Genomic DNA, 15,703 nt, shown 5'->3' with positions numbered 1-15,703 from the left:
TCAGGGGCAGGTGAGTGAGTGGCCTCAGGTGCAGTTGATGAGGGGCGGGAAAACACAGGAAACTGAAAAGACACAAGAGGTAGCGTTAAAAAATAAAACAGGAAACAACATAATAAAACCCAGAATGTTACAGATACGTCCCCTATAAGGGGACAACATAAAGGGATTTTTAGCACCAGGAGCTGAAAAAGGGACTCGCTCCGTTCACTCCACGCATCGACCCGGTATTGCAGTGCTGCCGGGAACGGTGCACCCTCCTCCTGCCTTGTGGAAAAGCAAAACGCCGGTGCCGATTGAGGGCTCCGTGGCTCAACCGCAAGCCCGGAGACCGAAAAAGACCGGGGTTCAAAGTGGACGGCACCGTGGCCTGAACAGCGTCCTTAACGCCGCCTTGGCTCGCTGGCGTCCCGGCGGACTCGCGCTCTGAAACCATTGCATTTGAGCCTTGACAGCTGGGGAGGAGGAGGGAGCGTGGCACGGAATGGAACGGAAGGAGGAGCAAGACAAAGCCTGACAAAAATGCAGCCAGGTTTGCACTTTAAACAGTCAGACAGAGAGGGAATATTGCCCCATTTTGAGCGGTCCTATATGCCCCTTTGAGTGTGCCAGCTGTTTCCTTCTGGTTTTTCAGCCCGTCCTCAGCGAGAGTCTGGAGGCGCCTGAGTCTCCCTGGTGCTCGGTAGCCTGCGCCCTACAGCCAGGACTCATCCTATCCGCGAAGCCACTGCCTGCATAGAGCCTGTGAGAGTGTTGGGGGTGTTGGGGGCCAGGGGCAGGGGCGTGGCCCGGGACTTTGGCGCACGCTAAACCAAGCCGGGCTTACCGTGAAGCCAGGGACTGGGACGACAGACGTCTCTGCTGGCGCGGACGAGAGGGGCTGTACTTACTCGGGTTTCTCTTCAAAGCACACAAGTCTTTCGCCTTTTACTAAAGACTTCCGTGGAGAGGAACACCAATGAGTTGAACCCATTTTTGGCAGGCTTTGCCCTTTGGCTGAGCCTTGCGCACTTGTGAAAAGCAAAGCAAAGCAAAGCAAAGCAAAGCAAAGCAAAGCAAAGCAGCTGTCCTTCAAGAGGGCTCAGAGCCCAGCCATGGAGCCCTTGGGCGGAGGTGCTAAGCAGCGGCCCCCTCTGGTGCGCAGTTGGAACAGCTCCACCGCGGCCAGTGAGGACTGTTCCGGGAGGTGGGCTTCTCGGCCTTTGGCAAAGACTGTGATCACTCCCGGCGTTGCAGGAAAGTCCCCTATCTGTGGGAACTTTTCCTTGCATATTTGGGAGATATTTTTGCATTTTGCCTGTTTTGCACATTTGCTAATTTGCACAGTGTTGTTAAGGTAAGTGAAGTGTTACTCTGTTTGCTGTCTTGACTTCTTTCATTGTTATTTATTGGTTTTAGAAGGTTTTATTGGTTTCACCTTTATTTATTGATTTCAGTTGCCTTTTTTTTACGTGGTGCCTCCAGCCATGTTGGCTGCCTGTGCCGGCATGCGGAGGCACCACAGCGTGCGCTTCCTGTTCAAGGAAGTAGATGGAAAGCTCCTGGAGATGTCCCGACTGGACTTCTCCAGGAAGCTTATCCAACAAACCCTTGGCTTCAAACCTGAATCTTTGAACTGTTTAGTGACTCTGCCCTTTGGAAAAGGATTTGACGTTAGTTTTGTCTCGGCCGCAACCTTGCTCGAATTCTGGAACAGGTTTGAAGAAGCTAAGACCCAGTTTTCAGCTTTCACTGTGGAGAAACTAACTGACAACTCACAGAAAGTGGTGATTGTCAGAATGTTCAATGAGACAGTAAATGCTGAGGACATTTGCATGTGGCTGGGAAGATATTGCACTGTTAAAGGCCAGGCTACCAAGGTGAGGGATGAGGATGGTATTTGGAATTGTGCCTGGAGGGTCCCTGTCCAGCAATGGCAGGACCCCCAGGGCTTCCAGGGCCTGAAACATCTCCCATCCATGATAGTCCTTGGAGAAAACAGGGGCTACATTCACTACCAGGGAATGCCGAAGCTCTGCCGCAAGTGTGGTGAGCATGGGCACCTGGTAGAAGCATGCCAGAAAACTGTGTGTGGCAAATGTAGGGAAGTGGGGCATTCCTTTGAGGAATGTCCCAACAGTAGAAAATGCAACCTCTGTGGAGAGGCAAACCACCTCTTCAGAGATTGCCCGAAATCATTTGCCAACAAAGTAAAAGCACAAAGATGGCAGGAACCCCCTGAAGAAAATGGAGGGAAAACAGCAGAAAATGGCCGAAAAGACAAAGTACTAATTGAAGGGGAGGGGTTGGAAAATTCAAATTTCCCGCCAAAACCTGACATTGGAGGAGAGGAGCCCAGTGAGGCGGGAAAAGGGGAGGGGCCTGGCCTCACCCTAGCAGAGGGGGAAGAGCAGGATAGTGAAGAGAGCCAGGCAGCCGGTGAATCTGGACCCGACTCTGCGAGTGAAAACACCACTCCCAGTCTCCAGATCGTGGAGGAAGGGTCCAGTGAAACCTCCCTCCCGGATGCACAGCCCCTCCTGAAAAGAACTGCGTCAGAACTGTCCAGCCCTGAGGTGGTGAAAGCTGTAGGGAAAAGGAGGCGGACTGATGTGGGCACTGCCACCTCACCTGTGGAGATGCCTAGCGGCTGCTCCTCTACTGACCCGTGTTCTTTTCTAAACATTGTACTTCAATCAACTCCACTTGAAAAACGGGCAAACGAAGCATTCAGGAGGTCAGAAACTCTAGATTCACCCCCTAATTGTTATGAGACGTGAAATGAGTTTCTGGTACAAAACAAGAGAATGAAATTGAAATAACCCTGGTCTTGTTGTCTTTAAAAAAACTTAAATCGCCAACATGAAATACCTGTTGTTTTTAATTCACATACTCATGACTCTTAACATTTCCACAATCAACGTGAGAAGTGTGAGGTCAAGAGTTAGAGCACAGAGCATATTTTCCTTCTTACAGTCTGTTGACTCAGACGTGTTCTTGTTGCAGGAATGCAACCTGCCCTTTTTAAAAAGTTATAGAAAATGGGAAGGAATGTGGCCACCCGGGACCTGCCTTTTCAGTGGTTCAAATGGAAATAAATCAGACGGAGTGGCCATACTTATAAAAAAACCCTTAATCTCGGTGAAGGGCAGCACTGTGGTGAGGGATGGGCGGGCTCTTTTAGCACGTCTTGCTTTTATGGATAATGATTTTAACCTTCTTAACGTCTATGGTTTTAATGACAAAAACGACAGGTATGACCTTTTAGAAGAACTGCAGTCCCACATGTTAGGTAGGGTCCCATTAGTGGTAGGAGGAGATTTTAATTGTGTTTTAAGTAGGAAAGATAGGAGAAATGCAGGGGAGGATTTTAAAATAGACAAAACATCGGTTTTACTTCAGGGAATGGTTAGGGATTTTAAGCTAGTCGACTGTTTTAAGACCATGCATCCCAGAGAGGAGGGCTTCACCTGGTTCAGTGGTGACAGCGCCAGAGCCTCTCGCATCGACTACTGTTTTACACGAAACTGCCCGCCCACCGATGCTAGATTAACCCCTGTTTTCTTCTCCGATCACGTCATGCTATCCTGCACCCTATCACTCTCTTCGGGTGTGACTGTAGGAAGTGGTCTGTGGAAACTCAACTGCTCTCTTTTAGAAGATAGGGAGATAGTTAGGGAATACCGAGAGCAGTACAAGGAGTGGCAGACCCTTCAAGACTTGTACGAAACACGAGCACACTGGTGGGAAATGGTGAAGGAGAGGACCCGGACTTTCTTTAGGCAGTCAGGTAAGAAAAAGAAAGATAGGGTAGACAGACACATGTTGGGACTGCAGAAAAGAATGCAACGCTATTTTACATTAACAAGCCAGGGTTTTGATTTTAACAATGAAATTTTAGAAATCAAAAGACAACTGAAAGAATTTGCAGAAATTAAGAGTCGAGGGGTCATTTTAAGGAGTAGAGAAAGAGAAATAGAAGAAGGGGAAAAATGTACACGGTACTTTTTTAAGAAAATAATGAGTAAGGGAGGAATTTTGACAAAATTGAAAAATAAAGACGGAAATTTAACGACAAGCTCAGAGGAACTCAAAGAAACCGTGGAAGAATTCTATAAAACATTGTACGATGAGAAAATAACACACGAAAACGTTACTGAACAGGTTTTAGAATTCGTTGAAAACAAAGTTAAAGATAGTGTGCTTTTAAGACAGGATTTTACCCTTTTAGAGTTAGATAACTGTTTAAAACATTTTAAGAAGGGGAAGTCCCCTGGTCAAGATGGACTTCCCCTGGAGTTTTATCTGACTTTTAAGGATCTTATCGCACACGATATTTTAACTGTTTTTAACGAATTTGAAAGACTCGACCTGTTGCCAGACTCATTTAGAGTAGGGATAGTAACTTTAATACATAAAAAGGACGATAAGACTGACCTTAAAAACTGGAGACCTGTGACTCTTTTAAACGTAGACTGCAAACTTTTTAGTAAGCTTTTAGCGAGTCGTTTATCCTTGGTTTTAGGGGAGGTGATCCACCCGGATCAAGGCTGCGCCGTTCCGGGGAGGAAGATCACCGACAGCCTCGTACTGATCAGAGACACCATCTGTTACGCGAGAGACAGAAACATTCGGCTGATAGTCCTAAATTTAGATTTTGAGAAAGCCTTTGATCGGGTCTCGCACCAGTACCTTTTCAAGGTACTGCAAAAAATGGGGTTTCCTGATAGGTTTATAGCGTGGGTGGGATTGCTATACCGGGGCATCACGAGCAGAATCCTTGTTAATGGGCAACTTACCAAAGCAGTGAATGTATGCTGTGGTGTCCGTCAGGGGTGTCCGTTATCTGCCCTCCTCTACGTCGCCTGCGTGGAACCGCTGGCGCAGATCTTGAGAAGGGACAAATGGATCAACGGGGTGGCAATACCGGGAGGTGGGGGTTCTTTTATTAAGTGCCTTTTATACATGGACGATTTTAACCTTGTTTGTACAGACCTTTCATCCGTCAACAGGACGCTGGACTTGACCGACTGGTTTGGGCGGGCCTCTGCATCAAAACTGAACAAAGACAAAACGCAAGCCCAATTTTATGGCCCATGGACAGCGACCGACATGACAGGACTTCCCCTGACTGTGACCCAGACTGACCAGAAGATACTGGGGATAAAATTCGACAGGGAGGGGGGTGGAAGTACAAATTGGCCGGACGTGGTAGGGAAAGTTAGGAAACGACTAGGATTCTGGGGACTTAGAGGACTGACAATGGAAGGCAAAATTTTAATCATAAAAGCAGTGATTTTACCTGTGCTTTTACTTGTCAGCTCTGTTTTTACCCCTCCTAGGAGTGTGCTTTTAGACCTGGAACGAGCCATCTTTTATTTTTTATGGGGATCCAAGTGGGAAAGGCTAAAACGAAACGTCATGAAGCGGCCGAAGGGGAAAGGAGGGAAAGGAGTGCCAGACCTGTACCTGTTTTTAGGATCCTTTTACACCACCCTGCACATTAAAGCCGCTACAGCCCCATCCAGAAACCCAAAGACAGCTGCAATGACACGGTTCTGGATGGGGACATACCTGAGAAGGCTGAAATTGTTACCCACTGATCTTAAAGTTCCTGTGTCTTTTAACCTGCCACCAGCATATGCTTTTATTTGCACATTTTTAAAGCATTTTAACCTGGAGCAGGAGGAGTTGCAGATTTTAACCAACCACCGTCTGCTTTTATCTGTTGTGCAGGAGCGGGAGCCAGTGAGCCCAGTGCGCGGCCTCGCACTCGGCGAGCCCTCCACGGTTTGGCGTAACGTGAACCACTCCGCTCTCCCAAACCGACTCCGGGACCTGGCATGGATGGTGGCTCACGAGATCCTCCCGGTCAGGTCCGTAATGCACTCCAGAGGCATGGCGAGGAACGCAACCTGCCCCCGACCTGGTTGTGGCGCGCCAGAGTCGGTGAGGCACCTGCTCTGGGAGTGCAGCGCCGCTGAGGACCTGTGGGCAACGGCCGGCTCCTTGCAATTCCCGTGCTTACCAGCAAGGGAGGTCCTTACAGCACAGCTAGTGCTGTATGGGGTGAGCCAGGAAGACGTTCCACCATCTGTCTTCGCCAAGCAGTGGCTCACCCTCGCCGCCATCGTAGACGCCATCTGGACCTCCAGAAACTTGCTGGTGAGGAAGCACAAGCAGATCCCCCCCGTGGCTGTGCTCCGTATGGCAGCAGCGACGGTCCGAGCGGCCGGAGCTGCAGGCGGCGGGCCTAGGACACAGCCACAAAGAAGAATCGCCTCTGTGCCCATTCGGACGAAGGAGCCGGAGCCACATCACCGAAAAGGTCCTGGCGGCGGCGGCCTGACTCTCCGGGAGCGGCAGGACAGGGAAGGAGCAGAGGGCGAGGACCTCCTCTGAGCACCACAGCAGGATCCCGAGAGAACAAAGGCTTGGGGGAGCGGAGTGAGGTTGATTTGATAAGGACTCACCCTGCTCCTGCACAATGAACATGAACTTTTCTTTTAACCTCTGCACTCCCTTTTAGATGAACCTTTTTAAAGACACATGGACTGACACACAAAACATATCAATTGACTTTTAAAAAAACACACACAAATACAAGCACTCTTTTAAACATGTCTTAACTGTAAACCATTTTAACAAGCCTCCAAGAAACGCAATTTTTAAGAAATGGTTTTACATGATGAATGTAGGAATGTTTTACACTGGGTTTTAGACATGTTTTTTACCCAATTTTATTGTGCTTGAAAAGATTCATGGAAATAAATGAGTTTGTACTCACTTTAAACATGAATGAATGAATGGGAAACAAATGAACTGTGTGTAAACATGTCATCCTTGATGGAAAAAGGATAAATGTAAACTGAAATGTGTGAAATTGTGTCAATAAAACTTTTCGAAAGAAAAAAAATCTGTTCTTATCAGTTTAATATCTGATACGTCCCCTATAAGGGGACAACATATTAAAGGGATTTTTAGCACCGGGAGCTGAAAAAGGGGCTCGCTCCGTTCACTCCACGCATCGACCCGGTATTGCAGTGCCGCCGGGAACGGTGCACCCTCCTCCTGCCTTGTGGAAAAGCAAAACGCCAGTGCAGATTGAGGGCTCCGTGGCTCAACCGCAAGCCCGGAGACCGGAAAAAGACCGGGGTTCAAAGTGGACGGCACCGCGGCCTGAACAGCGTCCTTAACGCCGCCTTGGCTCGCTGGCGTCCCTGCGGACTCGCGCTCTGAAATTACTGCATTTGAGCCTTGACGGCTGGGGAGGGGGAGGGAGCGTGGCTCGGAACGGAACGGAAAGAGGAGCAAGACAAAGCCTGACAAAAATGCAGCCAGGTTTGCACTTTGGACAGTCAGACAGAGAGGGAATATTGCCCCATTTTGAGCGGTCCTATATGCCCCTTTGAGTGTGCCGGCTGTTTTCCTTCCGGGTTTTCAGCCCGTCCTCAGCGAGAGTCTGGAGGCGCCTGAGTCTCCCTGGTGCTCGGTAGCCTGCGCCCTACAGCCGGGACTCATCCTATCCGCGAAGCCACTGCCTGTATAGAGCCTGTGAGAGTGTCGGGGGTGTTGGGGGCCAGGGGCAGGGGCAGGGGCAGGGGCAGGGGCGTGGCCCGGGAGTTTGGCGCACGCTAAGCCAAGCCGGGCTTACCGTGAGGCCGGGGACTGGGACGACAGACATCTTGGCTGGCGCGGAGGAGAGGGGCTGTACTTACTCGGGTTTCTCTTCAAAGCGCACAAGTCTTTCGCCTTTTACTAAAGACTTCCGTGGAGAGGAACACCAATGAGTTGAACCCATTTTTGGCAGGCTTTGCCCTTTGGCTGAGCCTTGCGCACTTGTGAAAAGCAAAGCAAAGCAAAGCAAAGCAAAGCAAAGCAAAGCAGCTGTCCTTCAAGTGGGCTCAGAGCCCAGCCATGGAGCCCTTGGGCGGAGGTGCTAAGCAGCGGCCCCCTCTGGTGCGCAGTTGAAATGGCTTCACCGCGGCCGGTGAGGACTGTTCCGGGAGGTGGGGTGGGGCAGCAAGGGGCTGGGGGGTCATCGCTTCTCGGCCTTTTGGCTAAGATCAAGTGTAGTATCTGTTCTTATCAGTTTAATATCTGATACGTCCCCTATAAGGGGACAACATATTAAAGGGATTTTTAGCACCGGGAGCTGAAAAAGGGGCTCGCTCCGTTCACTCCACGCATCGACCCGGTATTGCAGTGCCGCCGGGAACGGTGCACTCTCCTCCTGCCTTGTGGAAAAGCAAAACGCCAGTGCAGATTGAGGGCTCCGTGGCTCAACCGCAAGCCCGGAGACCGGAAAAAGACCGGGGTTCAAAGTGGACGGCACCGCGGCCTGAACAGCGTCCTTAACGCCGCCTTGGCTCGCAGGCGTCCCTGCGGACTCGCGCTCTGAAACTACTGCATTTGAGCCTTGACGGCTGGGGAGGGGGAGGGAGCGTGGCTCGGAACGGAACGGAACGGAAAGAGGAGCAAGACAAAGCCTGACAAAAATGCAGCCAGGTTTGCACTTTGGACAGTCAGACAGAGAGGGAATATTGCCCCATTTTGAGCGGTCCTATATGCCCCTTTGAGTGTGCCGGCTGTTTTCCTTCCGGGTTTTCAGCCCGTCCTCAGCGAGAGTCTGGAGGCGCCTGAGTCTCCCTGGTGCTCGGTAGCCTGCGCCCTACAGCCGGGACTCATCCTATCCGCGAAGCCACTGCCTGTATAGAGCCTGTGAGAGTGTCGGGGGTGTTGGGGGCCAGGGGCAGGGGCAGGGGCAGGGGCAGGGGCGTGGCCCGGGAGTTTGGCGCACGCTAAGCCAAGCCGGGCTTACCGTGAGGCCGGGGACTGGGACGACAGACATCTTGGCTGGCGCGGAGGAGAGGGGCTGTACTTACTCGGGTTTCTCTTCAAAGCGCACAAGTCTTTCGCCTTTTACTAAAGACTTCCGTGGAGAGGAACACCAATGAGTTGAACCCATTTTTGGCAGGCTTTGCCCTTTGGCTGAGCCTTGCGCACTTGTGAAAAGCAAAGCAAAGCAAAGCAAAGCAAAGCAAAGCAAAGCAGCTGTCCTTCAAGTGGGCTCAGAGCCCAGCCATGGAGCCCTTGGGCGGAGGTGCTAAGCAGCGGCCCCCTCTGGTGCGCAGTTGAAACGGCTTCACCGCGGCCGGTGAGGACTGTTCCGGGAGGTGGGGTGGGGCAGCAAGGGGCCGGGGGGTCATCGCTTCTCGGCCTTTTGGCTAAGATCAAGTGTAGTATCTGTTCTTATCAGTTTAATATCTGATACGTCCCCTATAAGGGGACAACATATTAAAGGGATTTTTAGCACCGGGAGCTGAAAAAGGGGCTCGCTCCGTTCACTCCACGCATCGACCCGGTATTGCAGTGCCGCCGGGAACGGTGCACCCTCCTCCTGCCTTGTGGAAAAGCAAAACGCCAGTGCAGATTGAGGGCTCCGTGGCTCAACCGCAAGCCCGGAGACCGGAAAAAGACCGGGGTTCAAAGTGGACGGCACCGCGGCCTGAACAGCGTCCTTAACGCCGCCTTGGCTCGCTGGCGTCCCTGCGGACTCGCGCTCTGAAATTACTGCATTTGAGCCTTGACGGCTGGGGAGGGGGAGGGAGCGTGGCTCGGAACGGAACGGAAAGAGGAGCAAGACAAAGCCTGACAAAAATGCAGCCAGGTTTGCACTTTGGACAGTCAGACAGAGAGGGAATATTGCCCCATTTTGAGCGGTCCTATATGCCCCTTTGAGTGTGCCGGCTGTTTTCCTTCCGGGTTTTCAGCCCGTCCTCAGCGAGAGTCTGGAGGCGCCTGAGTCTCCCTGGTGCTCGGTAGCCTGCGCCCTACAGCCGGGACTCATCCTATCCGCGAAGCCACTGCCTGTATAGAGCCTGTGAGAGTGTCGGGGGTGTTGGGGGCCAGGGGCAGGGGCAGGGGCAGGGGCAGGGGCGTGGCCCGGGAGTTTGGCGCACGCTAAGCCAAGCCGGGCTTACCGTGAGGCCGGGGACTGGGACGACAGACATCTTGGCTGGCGCGGAGGAGAGGGGCTGTACTTACTCGGGTTTCTCTTCAAAGCGCACAAGTCTTTCGCCTTTTACTAAAGACTTCCGTGGAGAGGAACACCAATGAGTTGAACCCATTTTTGGCAGGCTTTGCCCTTTGGCTGAGCCTTGCGCACTTGTGAAAAGCAAAGCAAAGCAAAGCAAAGCAAAGCAAAGCAAAGCGGCTGTCCTTCAAGTGGGCTCAGAGCCCAGCCATGGAGCCCTTGGGCGGAGGTGCTAAGCAGCGGCCCCCTCTGGTGCGCAGTTGAAATGGCTTCACCGCGGCCGGTGAGGACTGTTCCGGGAGGTGGGGTGGGGCAGCAAGGGGCTGGGGGGTCATCGCTTCTCGGCCTTTTGGCTAAGATCAAGTGTAGTATCTGTTCTTATCAGTTTAATATCTGATACGTCCCCTATAAGGGGACAACATATTAAAGGGATTTTTAGCACCGGGAGCTGAAAAAGGGGCTCGCTCCGTTCACTCCACGCATCGACCCGGTATTGCAGTGCCGCCGGGAACGGTGCACTCTCCTCCTGCCTTGTGGAAAAGCAAAACGCCAGTGCAGATTGAGGGCTCCGTGGCTCAACCGCAAGCCCGGAGACCGGAAAAAGACCGGGGTTCAAAGTGGACGGCACCGCGGCCTGAACAGCGTCCTTAACGCCGCCTTGGCTCGCAGGCGTCCCTGCGGGCTCGCGCTCTGAAACTACTGCATTTGAGCCTTGACGGCTGGGGAGGGGGAGGGAGCGTGGCTCGGAACGGAACGGAAAGAGGAGCAAGACAAAGCCTGACAAAAATGCAGCCAGGTTTGCACTTTGGACAGTCAGACAGAGAGGGAATATTGCCCCATTTTGAGCGGTCCTATATGCCCCTTTGAGTGTGCCGGCTGTTTTCCTTCCGGGTTTTCAGCCCGTCCTCAGCGAGAGTCTGGAGGCGCCTGAGTCTCCCTGGTGCTCGGTAGCCTGCGCCCTACAGCCGGGACTCATCCTATCCGCGAAGCCACTGCCTGTATAGAGCCTGTGAGAGTGTCGGGGGTGTTGGGGGCCAGGGGCAGGGGCAGGGGCAGGGGCAGGGGCGTGGCCCGGGAGTTTGGCGCACGCTAAGCCAAGCCGGGCTTACCGTGAGGCCGGGGACTGGGACGACAGACATCTTGGCTGGCGCGGAGGAGAGGGGCTGTACTTACTCGGGTTTCTCTTCAAAGCGCACAAGTCTTTCGCCTTTTACTAAAGACTTCCGTGGAGAGGAACACCAATGAGTTGAACCCATTTTTGGCAGGCTTTGCCCTTTGGCTGAGCCTTGCGCACTTGTGAAAAGCAAAGCAAAGCAAAGCAAAGCAAAGCAAAGCAGCTGTCCTTCAAGTGGGCTCAGAGCCCAGCCATGGAGCCCTTGGGCGGAGGTGCTAAGCAGCGGCCCCCTCTGGTGCGCAGTTGAAACGGCTTCACCGCGGCCGGTGAGGACTGTTCCGGGAGGTGGGGTGGGGCAGCAAGGGGCCGGGGGGTCATCGCTTCTCGGCCTTTTGGCTAAGATCAAGTGTAGTATCTGTTCTTATCAGTTTAATATCTGATACGTCCCCTATAAGGGGACAACATATTAAAGGGATTTTTAGCACCGGGAGCTGAAAAAGGGGCTCGCTCCGTTCACTCCACGCATCGACCCGGTATTGCAGTGCCGCCGGGAACGGTGCACCCTCCTCCTGCCTTGTGGAAAAGCAAAACGCCAGTGCAGATTGAGGGCTCCGTGGCTCAACCGCAAGCCCGGAGACCGGAAAAAGACCGGGGTTCAAAGTGGACGGCACCGCGGCCTGAACAGCGTCCTTAACGCCGCCTTGGCTCGCTGGCGTCCCTGCGGACTCGCGCTCTGAAATTACTGCATTTGAGCCTTGACGGCTGGGGAGGGGGAGGGAGCGTGGCTCGGAACGGAACGGAAAGAGGAGCAAGACAAAGCCTGACAAAAATGCAGCCAGGTTTGCACTTTGGACAGTCAGACAGAGAGGGAATATTGCCCCATTTTGAGCGGTCCTATATGCCCCTTTGAGTGTGCCGGCTGTTTTCCTTCCGGGTTTTCAGCCCGTCCTCAGCGAGAGTCTGGAGGCGCCTGAGTCTCCCTGGTGCTCGGTAGCCTGCGCCCTACAGCCGGGACTCATCCTATCCGCGAAGCCACTGCCTGTATAGAGCCTGTGAGAGTGTCGGGGGTGTTGGGGGCCAGGGGCAGGGGCAGGGGCAGGGGCGTGGCCCGGGAGTTTGGCGCACGCTAAGCCAAGCCGGGCTTACCGTGAGGCCGGGGACTGGGACGACAGACATCTTGGCTGGCGCGGAGGAGAGGGGCTGTACTTACTCAGGTTTCTCTTCAAAGCGCACAAGTCTTTCGCCTTTTACTAAAGACTTCCGTGGAGAGGAACACCAATGAGTTGAACCCATTTTTGGCAGGCTTTGCCCTTTGGCTGAGCCTTGCGCACTTGTGAAAAGCAAAGCAAAGCAAAGCAAAGCAAAGCAAAGCAAAGCAGCTGTCCTTCAAGTGGGCTCAGAGCCCAGCCATGGAGCCCTTGGGCGGAGGTGCTAAGCAGCGGCCCCCTCTGGTGCGCAGTTGAAACGGCTTCACCGCGGCCGGTGAGGACTGTTCCGGGAGGTGGGGTGGGGCAGCAAGGGGCCGGGGGGTCATCGCTTCTCGGCCTTTTGGCTAAGATCAAGTGTAGTATCTGTTCTTATCAGTTTAATATCTGATACGTCCCCTATAAGGGGACAACATATTAAAGGGATTTTTAGCACCGGGAGCTGAAAAAGGGGCTCGCTCCGTTCACTCCACGCATCGACCCGGTATTGCAGTGCCGCCGGGAACGGTGCACCCTCCTCCTGCCTTGTGGAAAAGCAAAACGCCAGTGCAGATTGAGGGCTCCGTGGCTCAACCGCAAGCCCGGAGACCGGAAAAAGACCGGGGTTCAAAGTGGACGGCACCGCGGCCTGAACAGCGTCCTTAACGCCGCCTTGGCTCGCTGGCGTCCCTGCGGACTCGCGCTCTGAAATTACTGCATTTGAGCCTTGACGGCTGGGGAGGGGGAGGGAGCGTGGCTCGGAACGGAACGGAAAGAGGAGCAAGACAAAGCCTGACAAAAATGCAGCCAGGTTTGCACTTTGGACAGTCAGACAGAGAGGGAATATTGCCCCATTTTGAGCGGTCCTATATGCCCCTTTGAGTGTGCCGGCTGTTTTCCTTCCGGGTTTTCAGCCCGTCCTCAGCGAGAGTCTGGAGGCGCCTGAGTCTCCCTGGTGCTCGGTAGCCTGCGCCCTACAGCCGGGACTCATCCTATCCGCGAAGCCACTGCCTGTATAGAGCCTGTGAGAGTGTCGGGGGTGTTGGGGGCCAGGGGCAGGGGCAGGGGCAGGGGCAGGGGCGTGGCCCGGGAGTTTGGCGCACGCTAAGCCAAGCCGGGCTTACCGTGAGGCCGGGGACTGGGACGACAGACATCTTGGCTGGCGCGGAGGAGAGGGGCTGTACTTACTCGGGTTTCTCTTCAAAGCGCACAAGTCTTTCGCCTTTTACTAAAGACTTCCGTGGAGAGGAACACCAATGAGTTGAACCCATTTTTGGCAGGCTTTGCCCTTTGGCTGAGCCTTGCGCACTTGTGAAAAGCAAAGCAAAGCAAAGCAAAGCAAAGCAAAGCAAAGCAGCTGTCCTTCAAGTGGGCTCAGAGCCCAGCCATGGAGCCCTTGGGCGGAGGTGCTAAGCAGCGGCCCCCTCTGGTGCGCAGTTGAAACGGCTTCACCGCGGCCGGTGAGGACTGTTCCGGGAGGTGGGGTGGGGCAGCAAGGGGCCGGGGGGTCATCGCTTCTCGGCCTTTTGGCTAAGATCAAGTGTAGTATCTGTTCTTATCAGTTTAATATCTGATACGTCCCCTATAAGGGGACAACATATTAAAGGGATTTTTAGCACCGGGAGCTGAAAAAGGGGCTCGCTCCGTTCACTCCACGCATCGACCCGGTATTGCAGTGCCGCCGGGAACGGTGCACCCTCCTCCTGCCTTGTGGAAAAGCAAAACGCCAGTGCAGATTGAGGGCTCCGTGGCTCAACCGCAAGCCCGGAGACCGGAAAAAGACCGGGGTTCAAAGTGGACGGCACCGCGGCCTGAACAGCGTCCTTAACGCCGCCTTGGCTCGCTGGCGTCCCTGCGGACTCGCGTTCTGAAATTACTGCATTTGAGCCTTGACGGCTGGGGAGGGGGAGGGAGCGTGGCTCGGAACGGAACGGAAAGAGGAGCAAGACAAAGCCTGACAAAAATGCAGCCAGGTTTGCACTTTGGACAGTCAGACAGAGAGGGAATATTGCCCCATTTTGAGCGGTCCTATATGCCCCTTTGAGTGTGCCGGCTGTTTTCCTTCCGGGTTTTCAGCCCGTCCTCAGCGAGAGTCTGGAGGCGCCTGAGTCTCCCTGGTGCTCGGTAGCCTGCGCCCTACAGCCGGGACTCATCCTATCCGCGAAGCCACTGCCTGTATAGAGCCTGTGAGAGTGTCGGGGGTGTTGGGGGCCAGGGGCAGGGGCAGGGGCAGGGGCGTGGCCCGGGAGTTTGGCGCACGCTAAGCCAAGCCGGGCTTACCGTGAGGCCGGGGACTGGGACGACAGACATCTTGGCTGGCGCGGAGGAGAGGGGCTGTACTTACTCGGGTTTCTCTTCAAAGCGCACAAGTCTTTCGCCTTTTACTAAAGACTTCCGTGGAGAGGAACACCAATGAGTTGAACCCATTTTTGGCAGGCTTTGCCCTTTGGCTGAGCCTTGCGCACTTGTGAAAAGCAAAGCAAAGCAAAGCAAAGCAAAGCAAAGCAAAGCAAAGCAAAGCAGCTGTCCTTCAAGTGGGCTCAGAGCCCAGCCATGGAGCCCTTGGGCGGAGGTGCTAAGCAGCGGCCCCCTCTGGTGCGCAGTTGAAACGGCTTCACCGCGGCCGGTGAGGACTGTTCCGGGAGGTGGGGTGGGGCAGCAAGGGGCCGGGGGGTCATCGCTTCTCGGCCTTTTGGCTAAGATCAAGTGTAGTATCTGTTCTTATCAGTTTAATATCTGATACGTCCCCTATAAGGGGACAACATATTAAAGGGATTTTTAGCACCGGGAGCTGAAAAAGGGGCTCGCTCCGTTCACTCCACGCATCGACCCGGTATTGCAGTGCCGCCGGGAACGGTGCACCCTCCTCCTGCCTTGTGGAAAAGCAAAACGCCAGTGCAGATTGAGGGCTCCGTGGCTCAACCGCAAGCCCGGAGACCGGAAAAAGACCGGGGTTCAAAGTGGACGGCACCGCGGCCTGAACAGCGTCCTTAACGCCGCCTTGGCTCGCTGGCGTCCCTGCGGACTCGCGCTCTGAAATTACTGCATTTGAGCCTTGACGGCTGGGGAGGGGGAGGGAGCGTGGCTCGGAACGGAACGGAAAGAGGAGCAAGACAAAGCCTGACAAAAATGCAGCCAGGTTTGCACTTTGGACAGTCAGACAGAGAGGGAATATTGCCCCATTTTGAGCGGTCCTATATGCCCCTTTGAGTGTGCCGGCTGTTTTCCTTCCGGGTTTTCAGCCCGTCCTCAGCGAGAGTCTGGAGGCGCCTGAGTCTCCCTGGTGCTCGGTAGCCTGCGCCCTACAGCCGGGACTCATCCTATCCGCGAAGCCACTGCCTGTATAGAGCCTGTGAGAGTGTCGGGGGTGTTGGGGGCCAGGGGCAGGGGCAG

The 15,703-nt window shown here is 54.1% G+C and overlaps 1 protein-coding gene, 15 non-coding genes and 1 pseudogene across 16 annotated transcripts; all 17 read left to right on the top strand.

The window, feature by feature from the left end:
* Positions 1–883: 883 nt before the first annotated feature.
* On the top strand, positions 884–998 carry LOC146326211 (U5 spliceosomal RNA). The gene has a single exon (XR_014771138.1). It is a non-coding gene; the product is annotated as a U5 spliceosomal RNA (small nuclear RNA).
* Positions 999–2,871: 1,873 nt separating this feature from the next.
* Positions 2,872–6,831, top strand: LOC146326210 (transposon TX1 uncharacterized 149 kDa protein). The gene has a single exon (XM_084720085.1). It carries the CDS (start codon positions 2,872–2,874, stop codon positions 6,376–6,378), a length of 3,507 nt encoding a protein of 1,168 aa, XP_084576211.1. The 3' UTR covers positions 6,379–6,831.
* A 38-nt stretch (positions 6,832–6,869) lies between these two features.
* LOC146326209 (U2 spliceosomal RNA) lies at positions 6,870–7,045 on the top strand (annotated as a pseudogene).
* Positions 7,046–7,690: 645 nt separating this feature from the next.
* Positions 7,691–7,805, top strand: LOC146326208 (U5 spliceosomal RNA). Its single transcript, XR_014771129.1, has one exon. It is a non-coding gene; the product is annotated as a U5 spliceosomal RNA (small nuclear RNA).
* A 211-nt stretch (positions 7,806–8,016) lies between these two features.
* On the top strand, positions 8,017–8,207 carry LOC146326207 (U2 spliceosomal RNA). Its single transcript, XR_014770896.1, has one exon. It is a non-coding gene; the product is annotated as a U2 spliceosomal RNA (small nuclear RNA).
* A 650-nt stretch (positions 8,208–8,857) lies between these two features.
* LOC146326206 (U5 spliceosomal RNA) lies at positions 8,858–8,972 on the top strand. Its single transcript, XR_014771128.1, has one exon. It is a non-coding gene; the product is annotated as a U5 spliceosomal RNA (small nuclear RNA).
* A 211-nt stretch (positions 8,973–9,183) lies between these two features.
* Positions 9,184–9,374, top strand: LOC146326205 (U2 spliceosomal RNA). Its single transcript, XR_014770838.1, has one exon. It is a non-coding gene; the product is annotated as a U2 spliceosomal RNA (small nuclear RNA).
* Positions 9,375–10,019: 645 nt separating this feature from the next.
* Positions 10,020–10,134, top strand: LOC146326204 (U5 spliceosomal RNA). The gene has a single exon (XR_014771127.1). It is a non-coding gene; the product is annotated as a U5 spliceosomal RNA (small nuclear RNA).
* Positions 10,135–10,345: 211 nt separating this feature from the next.
* LOC146326203 (U2 spliceosomal RNA) lies at positions 10,346–10,536 on the top strand. The gene has a single exon (XR_014770895.1). It is a non-coding gene; the product is annotated as a U2 spliceosomal RNA (small nuclear RNA).
* Positions 10,537–11,181: 645 nt separating this feature from the next.
* On the top strand, positions 11,182–11,296 carry LOC146326202 (U5 spliceosomal RNA). The gene has a single exon (XR_014771126.1). It is a non-coding gene; the product is annotated as a U5 spliceosomal RNA (small nuclear RNA).
* A 206-nt stretch (positions 11,297–11,502) lies between these two features.
* Positions 11,503–11,693, top strand: LOC146326201 (U2 spliceosomal RNA). The gene has a single exon (XR_014770837.1). It is a non-coding gene; the product is annotated as a U2 spliceosomal RNA (small nuclear RNA).
* A 639-nt stretch (positions 11,694–12,332) lies between these two features.
* On the top strand, positions 12,333–12,447 carry LOC146326200 (U5 spliceosomal RNA). The gene has a single exon (XR_014770928.1). It is a non-coding gene; the product is annotated as a U5 spliceosomal RNA (small nuclear RNA).
* A 211-nt stretch (positions 12,448–12,658) lies between these two features.
* On the top strand, positions 12,659–12,849 carry LOC146326199 (U2 spliceosomal RNA). Its single transcript, XR_014770835.1, has one exon. It is a non-coding gene; the product is annotated as a U2 spliceosomal RNA (small nuclear RNA).
* A 645-nt stretch (positions 12,850–13,494) lies between these two features.
* LOC146326198 (U5 spliceosomal RNA) lies at positions 13,495–13,609 on the top strand. Its single transcript, XR_014771125.1, has one exon. It is a non-coding gene; the product is annotated as a U5 spliceosomal RNA (small nuclear RNA).
* A 211-nt stretch (positions 13,610–13,820) lies between these two features.
* Positions 13,821–14,011, top strand: LOC146326197 (U2 spliceosomal RNA). Its single transcript, XR_014770834.1, has one exon. It is a non-coding gene; the product is annotated as a U2 spliceosomal RNA (small nuclear RNA).
* Positions 14,012–14,650: 639 nt separating this feature from the next.
* Positions 14,651–14,765, top strand: LOC146326196 (U5 spliceosomal RNA). The gene has a single exon (XR_014771124.1). It is a non-coding gene; the product is annotated as a U5 spliceosomal RNA (small nuclear RNA).
* A 221-nt stretch (positions 14,766–14,986) lies between these two features.
* On the top strand, positions 14,987–15,177 carry LOC146326195 (U2 spliceosomal RNA). The gene has a single exon (XR_014770833.1). It is a non-coding gene; the product is annotated as a U2 spliceosomal RNA (small nuclear RNA).
* Positions 15,178–15,703: the final 526 nt, after the last annotated feature.

Source organism: Lutjanus erythropterus, chromosome 6 (assembly GCF_056507025.1).
Source record: "Lutjanus erythropterus isolate fLutEry1 chromosome 6, fLutEry1.hap2, whole genome shotgun sequence".
Classification (NCBI taxonomy): domain Eukaryota; kingdom Metazoa; phylum Chordata; class Actinopteri; order Lutjaniformes; family Lutjanidae; genus Lutjanus; species Lutjanus erythropterus.
Note: the sequence above shows the minus strand (reverse complement) of the source record. Positions and strands in the feature narration are given on the sequence as shown.

Bases quoted from the DNA above. Each gene is read 5' to 3' on its own strand.
- LOC146326210 (XM_084720085.1), top strand. From the start codon at position 2,872: ATGACTCTTAACATTTCCACAATCAACGTGAGAAGTGTGAGGTCAAGA.